At 34.1% G+C, this 13225-nt stretch overlaps 1 protein-coding gene across 1 annotated transcript; it reads right to left on the bottom strand.

Moving 5' to 3' along the window:
• Nucleotides 1–115: 115 nt before the first annotated feature.
• Nucleotides 116–3330, bottom strand: LOC130995012 (catalase isozyme 2-like). The gene is given in 7 exon segments (XM_057920197.1): nt 116–374; nt 455–811; nt 813–1148; nt 1150–1485; nt 1573–1850; nt 2886–2982; nt 3061–3330. Coding segments are annotated over 7 exon segments (1479 nt in total). The 5' UTR covers nt 3076–3330; the 3' UTR covers nt 116–314.
• Nucleotides 3331–13225: the final 9895 nt, after the last annotated feature.

Here is a 13225-nt window from a genome sequence, read left to right as displayed (position 1 = left end):
GAGGTACTGTTTGCGTGAGAATTACTTATTTAATTATGTTTAAATATCTTTTGTAATTCTAATTAGAAAAAAATAGAAAGTAAAGACATTTAATAGACAGAAGTAGATAAGAAGGTAACACACATAAACCGCATTACAATAAAAAGGCCAAATGTGTCCAAGCACATAGATATTACAACACGCAATAAACTTTACAGAAGTAAAAAGAAATTACGATGGACGATAATTGTAGTTGGAAACACCCGATTATGTTTACACCACTTATTACTTCATCAAAACATATAGGAATAGGAGTATATGCTTTGTTGCTTCCTTCACATGGTTGGCCTCACATTCAGACGGGACGCCAGTTTCTGACCAAGGGACTTGTCGACCTGCGCCGCAATTAACGCTAATTAATATACTCCAAATAATTAAATACACATATAGATATAATTAAGATTAAAGTTGGTACCTGAGTCCACCACGATATCCAAATAGCACGTATCTCGTGGGTGAGACGGGTATCCGATAACGCATCAACCCATCGCTTCACAAATCTGTCTTGCCTGTCTGGTGCCCATGAACGGTATCTGACTCCGGGTTCCTTGAAGTTATTCTCCTTATCGATGCACACCCTTTCACGTCTCCCGGTTATGACGGCGGTGGGAATGGGGTGCTTCTCGGCATGGCGGCAAGGGTCATACTTGGAGGGGAAATAATTCACCTCCTCATCCCTATGCATGAAGTTCATGAAGCCATCATGGTGGTTGTTGCGATGGGGGCATTTCGGCGCATTCACCGGCAGCATCAGGTGGTTGGGCCCAAGCCTAGTGGCGCTGCGTGTCTCCATACGCAAAAGTCCGGCATTGAAGCATCTTGTCGTTGGAGAAGTAAATCCCGGGCACGATGACGGAGGGATTAAAGGCCAGCTGCTCATTCTCCGTGAAGAAATTGTCAATGTTCTTGTTGAGCACCATCCTCCCCACGGGCTGCAGCGGCAGGATGTCCTCCGGCCACGTCAGCGTCACGTCCAGCGGGTCGAAGTCGAACTTGTCCTCGTCCGCCGGGTCCATGATCTGGATGAACAGCTTCCACTCGGGGAAGTTGCCGGCGGTGATGGAGTCGTACAGATCCTTGGTGGCGTGGCTGTGGTTGGCGCCGCCGATGCACCTTGGCCTCCTCGTCCGAGAGGCACTTGATGCCGCAGGTGGGCTTCCAGTGGAACTTGACGTAGTTGACCTTGCCGGCCTTGTTGATGAGGGTGAAGGTGTGCACGCCGAAGCCCTCCATGTGCCGGTAGTCCTGCGGGATGCCGTAGTCGTCGAAGAAGAAGGTGAAGGTGTTGAGGCTCTCCGGGATGTGGGAGAAGAAGTCCAGGTAACGCCATGTTTCCTGGATGTGGGATTTCGGGTTCGGTTTCATCGCGTGGATCAGGTCCGGGAACTTCATCCCGTCCCGGATGAAGAACACCGGGATGTTGTTTCCCACCATGTCGAAGTTTCCCTAATCAATAAATTAAACAAACACCAATTTGTTCATTGTTGAGCTATTTTTTAATTTTTCTTTTTAGCAAATCATTCATATATGTACCTCTCTGGTGTAGAATTTGATGGCGAAACCCCGAGGGTCCCGAAGGGTTTCGGGGCTGCCGCGTTCGTGGATGACGGTGGAGAAGCGGATGATGAGCGGGGTTTGAACGCCCGGTGCTCGGAGGAAATCGGCGCAAGTGAGGTGAGAGATGTCATGAGTGACCTCGAAGAATCCCTTGGCGCTCGCACCTCTCGCGTGGACAACACGCTCCGGGATCCTCTCCCGGGCGAAGTTAGCAACTTTCTCTACCAAATGGTAGTCCTCCAGGAGGATGGGGCCTATCAAACATTGTTACCATCAATTTTCAACCACACGCAAAAATGAAAAATATTTATTTTTCAGACGTATCAAAATAATAAATTGTATTACATTGTTATGGGATGCGTAACTAATATTGTTATGTGATGCGTATCTAAAGTTATTTTTAGGAAACCACTTAAATAATTATTACTCCCTCCGTCCCAAACGAAATATCCTATTTCTTTTCGGCACGGAGATTAAGAAATGTGTATAAAGTAGATAAAGTGGGTTGATGAAAATTATTTAAATATTAAGTATAGAGAGAGAGTATATTGCCAAAAAAGGAAATAGGACATTTCGTTTGGGACAGCCCAAAAAGAAAAATATGACATTTCCTTTGAAAAAATTATAATAAATTCTAAGTAGTATTTAAGTTGTTTGTTTCGTAAAGATAACCTATGATATACTGGCTGGATGGCTTCGAAAACGATATATTCGGAGGCCGATTAAATACTAAATAAGAACAAGACAGAATAAAAGATTTTGGTGGGAATGCTTAGAAGAATACAATTCAACCATAGCTTTCTAAGTATAAAACCAACTCCACATTAATTAAATGGCCGGATCTTGCCGGATTATTGCCAACCACAGTGGCCGTTAGCATCAATATATTTATTATACATATACACACTTTTTTTTTTCATTCTTCCGAAATCAACAATTATATGAAAACTCACTTATCAGAATCTCACAATTAGTCACTACAAAAAAACAAAGGGATAATTATATACACCTAAGTTAATACATACTAAATCTAATTATGATTTTGCATATATTGATTTTTTTTTCATAATATTGTCAATGTCCATGGAATTAATATCATCGTAATTAATTGAAGTGATAAATTAATGACATCGTGATTAGCTAAAGTGATGTAAAAGTTTAAATATCTCATTTATAATACATCAACACGACTTTTTAAATTTATAAATAACATTAAAATTTGATGAAAGCTCGTATATTAATGCATAAAAGAAAAAAGATGGAAAGGGATATATGTATATTATCCGTACCTCTACTTCCAACAGTGAGAGCATTGTTGTCGTTCCAGACAGGATTTCCAGAATTGGTGGTGGTGAAAGGCGTATTGTACGTACTTGAGGGACGGAACTGCACCACACCATCCATCGTCAAACACGAATAAGTAAGTCATCAGCTAAATGAGTTAATTCTAAAAGCAATACATACCTTGTACGGATCCATGGATAGTGATGAGAGTCTGCTTAATTCTCTCTCTAAATTTTGTAGTTTGGAGGAGTAAGAAAGGGGGGGATGATCTGATCACCACCTTCTCATCACGCCTATAAAAAGGACTGCCCACTCGCATCATAATGGACTGTCCCCACCCATAATTACGAAATCTTATCCCTCTCAAAATTATTTTAATTAAAGATAGATATTTTGTTATGAAAGAGAAAGTATCAATCCAAGTAGCTCGTATAAGATAAACTGAATTTTATGATTTTTTTTAAAAGACTTACCTGTACATAATATATACGTGCAACGAATTATGTATAGTGAAGCTTGACTACTATGGCGAGGATCAAATAAAAATGGGTTAATTACGCCAAAAATCATGAACTTCGGGTCCATTTTTAAACTTTCCATAATTTTTTTTTTTTATCAAAAATTCCCTGAATTTAAGGGATTGAACAATTTTTTCATGCTTTTTTGCTCCGGTGAAGCTCCGAGCTGACATGGCGTCTATTATGACTAAAAATTGACACAGAGAAAATAAAGAACAAAAAAAAAAAACAGAACCCCCATCGTCTCCCCCCTTTCCCCCACCCCTCAAACCCTAATTTACCCTCCTTCCACCCGCTGTCGCACCAGATCCGCCGCCCCTGCCACCGTCGGCAACTGCAGTCTACCCACCAATAGGAGGAGTAAAGCCATTTGCCTTCGTCCCCCACCCACCCTCGTAGATCCACCGCCCTGCCGCCCTTTTCCACCACCACATCTCTTTCTCCACCGCCCTCCCCCACCACCATCACCAGATCCGCCACCCCTCCGCCGCCACACCAGATCCGCCCTGCGTCGCTATCATCTTCTTCGATGTGCCCAGGGCCTCCATTGAAGGAATCAGATGGTGAATTGAAAATTTGTAGATTTGGGGAATGAGTTTCCTTTAATTTGTTGGAAATTTTTTATTTTGTTCTTGTGTGTGTGTGTGTATTAGGGTTGCTGGTGTTGTGTGTTTTTGGAAAGTAGATGGCAGCCATGTCTGCAAGTCTTCGGAGATGGAGCGCAACCATAGCGGATCCTCTCCAAATCCCTACGTTTGCTCCCTCTTCGTCAACCCTAGTGCGCCGATTTTCAACTTGAAGTCGGCCAAGGATGCGAATGTCGAGATTGATGGGGCGATGAATGTGAGGGCTAAGAATTGTAGGGTGATGGACAGGGATGTAGCGAAGATATTGTAGGCGGCTGCAAAAATTCCGGCGAGCTCGACCACAACTGAGAGAGAGAGAGAGATAGGGGTTTGGGCTCAAAATGACGTCGTTTTAACCCCAATTAAACGACGTCGTTTTGATTCATTGCCGGCAACACCACGTCAGTTTTCAGATCACTTAAAATGTGCCATGTCAGCATTCAATTTGAGGATTCTTGAAAGTTATGGAAAAATTATTCAACATATTAAATTCAGAGAATTTTTTATTAAAAAAAAAGTTCATGGCAAATTTGGAAATTGGCTCAAAGTTCACGGTTTTTGGCGTAATTAACCCAATAAAAAATTCTCCATTATATGTAATTACATTAAACCTATTAAGAGTATCAACAATTAAATAAATTAAGGATCATATGTATCTTTTTTTTATCAAGTAAAATTTCATTGAAAAAAGGTACCAGAGGTACCACGTATAAAAACGTCCTTAGAGAACACACGTAATTAAATCATTTGAGCACCACTTGGTGAACTCCACCTCCTTATCAACTATTCCAAAAATCTTACTCCAACACCACGTTCTAGCTTTTATCTCCAGAACCAAGCTTTTGACATCCCACTCCTTCCCTTCGAATCTTCTCTCGTTCCGTTTATTCCACAGGATCCAAGTGCAGCCAACCCATATCGCCATGAGGAGGTTTATGATCTTCTTTCCTTTTCCGAAGCAAGTGAACATCAACCAGTGAAGTTCGACCGAATGAGGTCGAGCCATGCTAAGCCCCAACCAATTTTGAATCTCGTCCCACATCTCCTGGGTCTTTGCACAAAGAAGGAAAAGGTGGTTTGTCGACTCACCTTGAGATTGACCTTCTTTGCACACGCTCTCCTCCTCCCCTAGAGTAACGTTCCTCTTTCTCAAGTTATCATAAGTTGGGAGACGATTTCGCATCAATCTCCAGGTTCTTACAATTGCGTTTTGCGGCGCAGGAGTTTTCCACACCGATGCCAGTGTCTGTATCTGGTATCTGGTAGAAATAATATTTTTAAGTGAGAACTAAAACCATTTATGATGAAGAGTAAATACTTATCAGCGCAGGTTATTATCTTACATCTTCATTTATTCATTTATTAACATTTCCTTATTGCGTAGAACCAAGAATGCTTGCACAGATCACTGGGTATTCAAAGGCATGCGCAGATTTAACTGGTACCAAGAAGCTCTTTCCCGCGCAGACAAGTATTCAAAGGCCTGCACTGACTTAGCTGGTACCAAGAAGCTCATTCCCGCGCAGATTTAGCTAGTATCAGGAGGCATCTTCCTGCGCAAACTTCATTCCATGAAAGGTTGCGCAGGTCAATAAGAATCTGCTAGTGGTTGGAAAATCTGCAAATCCGTTAGTGAAAGGACGAATCGTAAGAGATAAGGACGGCCATCAACTTTTCTACATGAAGGTGCGTCTGTAATAAACACTTTAACATGCATAATTCTCATAAAAAGTGTTATTTTTAGATGATACTCCCCCATCCATAAAAGAACTTCTCATCTTTCCTTTTTGGGACGTCCACAAAAAAACTTCCTACCTATTTTTGGACTATACCTTACCACTTATAATTACTTACTTTTCACATTTTCACAACTTTCAATATTAATTATAACACATTTTCACCATTCCCAATATACTCAACAACTTTTTCTCTACTCTCAATAACTCAACAAACTTTTTCTTAAAATTCGTGTCACTCCCTCTTAGGAAGTTCTTTTATAAACGGAGAGAGTACAATAGATTGATAAAAACCTAAGATTGAGTATTTGGCGAATAAGATGGTCAAACAAATTTAAAATTGATCAATTTATCAAAATAAATGGTACAATAGTTTGGATTATTTTTATCTTCTATTCCATCACTCAAAATCAACACCCTCATAATTTATTAAACAAATAAGTGTAACACATGTACAGTAGCACTACCAAATTTGGAGTGCATTTATAATAATCACTGCAACATAATACTCTATGTATTGGGAAAAAAAATTACATATACACAACCACATTAGTTGATTTGTCAATCTCTTATATACTAATCTATTTCTTGACAGTGACCAATAATATAGGATAGTTTTTTTTCTCATCAAATTAAATTTTCGCTAGATCTAGTCTCTATTAAATAATATACAGTACTCAATAAAATCTACTCCCTCCGTCCACGAAATGAGTACCCATATTTCCTTTTTCGTCCGTCCACGAAATGAGTACTCATTTCCCTTTTTGGTAAGTGTACCCCACAAAATTCTTTAATTAATACACTAGAAAAGGTGAGACCCTTATTCTATTCAGACTACACTCAATACATTTCTTAAAACCCGTGCCGTCCACAAATGAGTACTCATTTCGTGGACGGAGGGAGTATGATTTATGAATATCAAATTTGTGTGTTGTGCGCAGCCTCACCTTTGGGTGGAGGACTTTCCGCAATGGTTGCTTGATATTGTTAGTGAAGACATTGCTTAACCTTTAATATCATTTCCCTTTTTAAAAAAAAAATTGTCTGTGTGGAAATACATATTTTAAATATATGTGTGTTCGTGCAGCGTGTGTGCGCCTCAAGGCCCCAATTACGAAACCTAAGTATTAATGTTTGAAGCCCCAATAATTCAATAGTTGAATTAATTATAACATGTTATTCGAGATGTACAAGTAGTTTAGTGCGACAATCATCTCATTGCCCACCTCACACATCACTTAATGTGACACGACTTATAGAGCCTTGAGGGGTCATGGCTGGCGGCCCTTTTTTTGTCAAGAGATAGAGATGAGAGAAAGAAATTACATTATTGATTCAATATTTTATTTGTTTCCGTAAAGATCACGTGGTGTGTTCCACTAGATGAATATTGAAATTTGGTATCAAACAAATTACATTATAAGTTAAAGTTTCCCATCATATTGTTGAATTTTCCACACATTTAGACAATCACACCGCTTTCTAGCTCACTACATACGATAACATACTAAATACGGATACGGACCTACAATTTGTTTTAGTATTATGTTCGAATTAATTTGAATTACTGATTTTTACAAAAAAATAATATATATATATATATATATATATGATACTTTTGCAAGAACACACGTACCGGGCGGGTAGAATTTACATTATCACATTTCTTCAATATAATTATCATAACTATATATGATAATTAAAAATAAAGAATAAAATTAATATTCATTCCGTCCATAAAAAATAATTTTAATAAGGAATTACACGGGTTTTAATAAAAATAGTTATGAGGGAAGAAATTGGGAAAAAAAAATGTCGGTGGAGGCTTCCAAAGCCTTTATTGGCTATCTTCACGACTATCTATGGTTTACAAAAAAAATCTATACGATTCTCTTATAGTATAAATGTATGAAGTATTATGAAATGATGATTTTATCGTGAAAAGGTATAATTTTGCGGTGAAAATTTGTAAATTTATATAAAAAAAATCCGTTCTTTCATAGTTAAAAATTGAGCTTAAGATTACAACATTTTTCATCAAAATGATGAATACGAAATAAAAATTAAAAATAATTTATATTTTACTATGAAATTTTATTTTATTACATTCATATATATATATATATATATATATATATAGGAAGAGGTTCTAATAAAAACCTATGTTAAAATGAGAACTAGGAACCTAATCTTGACCTTTTAAATATTAGATCTAATGGTTAAGATTTAGTCAACAAAAGAAACTGTGCACTTAAAAAATATGCAATTTATGCAATTGAAACCAACAATGCAAAATACTCAAACAAATCGAAATTGTGCATCTATGCAACTTAAACTGTGCATCTGTAGTTTAATCTCAGCCCTCTATTTTATTTAAATCAATGGCTTTAAATTGGTTCCTAGTTTTCATCTGAAGAGGGGTTTTTATATTAACTCTACCATATATATATATATATATATATAGGAATTGGTTCAATTGAGAAGCTCAAATGTGTTGAGAAGTTGAGAAGCAATGTAATAGATGAACATGTTAGTACATTTTGATGAACATGGTAATTAGACCCTATATCAATAAATTATTTGAACATACCAAATATAACTGACGAACATACGATTCTATTTAATTTGTTAAAGGGTTATTAGCCTGTAAATACATGAACTTTTTATATTTTCTGAAATTTAACATGACTTTTATTTTTAGCCCACAAATACACGAACTTAGCATTTTTTCTGATTTTTGACATCTACAAGAAAAAATTCTAATTTACTGTTAACGTGAAGGTCGGTATACCATGTCATTCACTCTCTAATCAAAATAATGAATCAAATTACTCTATTCAAGTGCATATTTCGTAGTCCACGTCATATATTTCGGCCTCCACCTCAACAATAAATAGAGTTTTTTCATGTCGATGTCAAAAATCAGAAAAAATGTTAAGTTCGTGTATTTGTGGGCTAAAAATAAAAGTCATGTTAAATTTCAGAAAATATAAAAAGTTCATGTATTTACAGGCTAATAACCCTTTAACAAATTAAATAGAATCGTATGTTCGTCAGTTATATTTGGTATGTTCAAATAATTTATTGATATAGGGTCTAATTACCATGTTCATCAAAATGTACTAACATGTTCATCTATTACATTGCTTCTCAACTTCTCAACACATTTGACCTTCTCAATTGAACCACTCCATATATATATATATATATATATATATATATATCAAATGTTTAGATATTGATTGGATGAGTTTGGTGATGTTAGAAGATGATGAATGAAAGATGGCAAGATGGTTTGGTAATTTTGGTGATGTTTTACATGGAATCCCGTTATTATACATGTAAAGTGCGTAATAAAATGGAAATCTATGAAATTGATAATTAGTGAGAAAGTTCAACCCTCATGACTTGTGTGAGTGCGTGCGTGGACCCATTGTTAGCACTAAGCTAGTGTATTTGTCGACTGATTGAGACGTATTCAAATTATTGAATGGCCCAAACAAAGCTAACCTCACAATATTAATGAGTTGGAGAGCTGCATTATCTCTCTCTTTTTCCCATTTTTAATTTAATTTCTTCTATCGGCAAACACACGCAACACATCAGACATGGGCTATTTATCTATACACCATCTACTATTCCGTCGCACATATTTATTTTACCACCAAATTATTTTTATCTCTTCTAATGTTAATCTTTTTTTTTTTGAGAGGTCTTCTAATGTTAATCTTATCAATTGAGCAGTATATCAATATCCATTTTGTTATTGTAGATAAAGATTATTAAAAAATAGTTTTATTTATTTATTTAAAGTACTATTTTCACTTTAATTTACGATTATAAATTTTGTGATTGTGAATCATAGATAAAATAAAGTCAATTCTTATAAGTAAAATATAAACAATTTACTATTAACAGGCTTCGTGGTTGTGATTGTAAGCAAAATATAGTTAATTCACGACAAAGAAGTATTTTGTTCGTGAAAATTGTTGACAAAATATGATCAATTCAAGATGAAAAAGCTTCGTGATTGTGAATTGTAATCAAAATATGATCAACTTACAATCAATGAGCTTCGCGTTTGTACATTATTATTATTATTATTATTATAAGAAGAAGAATGATTTTTTTAATTTATATTTTATCTTAATAATTATTTGCTATATTTACCATAATAAAATGAATATTTTAGTAGTTCAGTCTTATCAAATACTACGACGAATTATCGGTTCATTAGAAATCACATGTTTTGATTAATAGTAATGGTTTCTGTTTCAGTTTAATTAATTTGCCAAAAGAAGTATGGGGAGCTAGAGTTGTTCTTGGGCTTGTTATAACTTTAATTATTTATGATCGGTCACTATCAGTTTCCTTTAATTGGACGCATGACTCACATGTTGTAGATATTTTCATGGTAGAGTTGAATCTAGAATTGAAACATTTATAGTAGTATTTTTTCTAATTATATTTATCAAAAAATCATGGTTAATTTCCTAATTGGACGAACTGAAGAAACAATAATTATGTCGGGATTAAATCGTCGCTAGTTATATTTTGATTATAACAAAAACAAATATGTAATCTTAGCTGGCATATCATTACTAAAAAGTTGGAGCATTCAAGAAATTCTCTTTATCCGTTGGCATGATCTCTCTCCAATAACTGAATTGAAGTAAAAATAATACTCCCCTCGAAAAAAAAAATACTCCCTCCATTCGTCAAAAGTAGACTACTTTGGTTGGGCACGAGATTTAATAAAATTATTGATGATTTTGATGTAGTGGAGAAAAGGGTCCCACCACTTTATGAGATGTGTGGTTGAGATTGAATTTGGGTGGATTTTTTTTGTAAATAAAGAGTGTTTGTAAGGATAAAGATTAAAGTGGGTGGTGGGACAATTTTCATAAAAGAAAAGTGGTCTACTCTTTGCGGACACCCAATATAGTAAAAATAGTCTACTTTTGGCGGACGGAGGGAGTAATTGGAATATATTTCACATTTTATCAATTAACCTTTTGCGTTAATACAAAAAAAATAATTTTGAATTCGTACAAAAATAGAAAATCATTCAAAACGACGTAACGAGAGCAGATTTGAAGGGAAAACGTGGGGGATCCAAAACTTGATGCTGGAAATTAAAGGAAGAATTTGGAGTTGGAATAAATCTTTTGGTATTGTTGCAAAGGAATCGAGCTTCATTTCTTGGTGTTCTGATTCCTTTTTTCTCTCTTCTTGTTTGAATTTTTAGGTACCCCTGGTACCACTGTTATCTTAATGAAATTTTTTCTGATCAAAAAAAAAAAAAAAAAAAAGTGCTCTCTCTCTCTCTCTCACACACACACACATACACACATTGTTATTGAAGGGTTGAACTGAATATATAGTTGGCGAAAATTTCAGTGAGGAACCAGAGCTATTTTTCCCCTTAAATTAATGTAAACGATCTTGGCAATGTTTTTACCATAATTCTCAATCAAATACTATGATTAATTAAAAATGTTAAGCAAAACAATTACAAACTCAATAATGCACGGCTGTGAATATAGTTTTGTAACACAAGTGGAAGTCAAGATCACGTGTTATTGAATTTGATGGTTGTAACTTGTTGGAACCAAACAATTATGAAGACGATAAAAGTGGCGTTGTCGCTATATATGTCAATTTATAGCATAGTACATCTATTGTGTAAATAGACCTTTTCTTTTTTGTACCCCTGTAATTGTAAATATCCTTTTTAATTTTTCAAATGAAAAAATGGACTTTTTAAGATATGATCTTGGAATTGCAGGCCATGTAATTACATATATGAGTAGTAATTGTGCTAGTCGTGATTATGACTACTTTTCCAATCACATTCAATGAAAAATATCAGATTTTTTAAAGGAAGAGTCGTAGAAGAAAATAATTAGATTGGCATAAGAGTTTAGATGATTTTTAACGAATAAATTAAAACTAGATTTGGTCTCCGTGCATCCACATTAATATATAATTAAAATAATATATATATATATATATAATTTTAAATTAGAAAAAATTATGACATATAAATATTTATAATTTTTGAAATAATTGATTTTATACAACATTGTACTATAAAAAATAGAATAGTACATTACCGGGAAAAACTTTGATATCTCATAAAATTAATTTTTAAAAATAAAAATTTGGAAATTGCTAAATAATTACAGTTACTATTTTTGAAAAATAGTTAGTTGTTTTAAGGTATTGTACGTATAAATAGATTGTGGGTATTTAGTGTACATTACGAAGGTAAAATTATGAAAATTATGTGTGGCAATGTTCAAAAATAGGTTTAAATAAATTTAGAAACAATACCAAAAAGAAAATGTATGCATAAATATGGGAGACTGAGAGAACATATTATAGATATAGATAATCAGTAGTGTATGAATAATCTATAAATTTATGCTAAAACTAAATTATGATATTTGCTAAAATTATAGATTCGTTGCTGGTTTAAAGTCATATATAAATATAAAATATAATATCCAATCAACTTCAATCAAGACTACGTATATTTATAATTTTTTTACAACATGCAAGCATATTATAGCAAACATATTTTTTTAAAAATATAGGCTATGACAGAAAATACACGAACTTTAAGAAATGTTGCAATTTTTCACCTGAACTTTCAATTAAGTCAAAAAATACATGAATTTATATCTTTTTTGCAATTTTCACCTAAATTTGACTTACGATGAAACTAGAGCTTAATTGACAGACGAAATTAAGTCAAATATATTAATTTTTGCATTCTTAGACCTCCGAACTTCTAAATACCTCCCATTATCAGAAGTTAAACCAATATCAGATGAACTTCCGACTGCCAACATCAGGTCAAAATCAGATGAAAATTGTAACAAAAAATTAAATTCATGTATTTATTAACTTAATTGAAAGTTCAGGTGAAAAATTGCAATTTTTTTCAAAATTCTTGTATTTTTTGGCCATAGCCCATGTTAAAATTTTAATAAATGAATCCAACTTTGAATTCATAATTTTTGCCTCTCTGTAATATACTTATGTAAATTTATGATTAGTGGTCGTATTCCCTAAAAAATGATTAGCTGTTTTCTAAAAAAAATAGAAGATTATAATTAGTGGCAGTTAATTAAGATATTAGTGGACAGTAAATTTGGTATCATGTAGTATTTTTGAATTGAAATTTTTGAAATATTAATTATGATTTTCTTAGACGACAATCTATATCTATATAATATATAAAAGATGAGTTTCTTTCCTCCATGTTTTCCCTCTCTTTTTCTCTCTCTTCTTCCACCAATTTTTTCACTAATTTTTTTTTTATTTTTTATAATTTAATTATTTTCTAAACATCATCAAATTTGATTCATAGAAAAAAAATCAATATGTATCTTAAATTTAATATAGTATAAAAATCATCAAAAATTAATTTAAAATGAATAGTTATGAAAACGTTTAA

This window comes from Salvia miltiorrhiza, chromosome 1 (assembly GCF_028751815.1).
Source record: "Salvia miltiorrhiza cultivar Shanhuang (shh) chromosome 1, IMPLAD_Smil_shh, whole genome shotgun sequence".
Lineage (NCBI taxonomy): Eukaryota > Viridiplantae > Streptophyta > Magnoliopsida > Lamiales > Lamiaceae > Salvia > Salvia miltiorrhiza.
The sequence above is the reverse complement of the archived record's forward strand: the minus strand, read 5'-3'. Positions and strand labels throughout refer to the sequence as shown.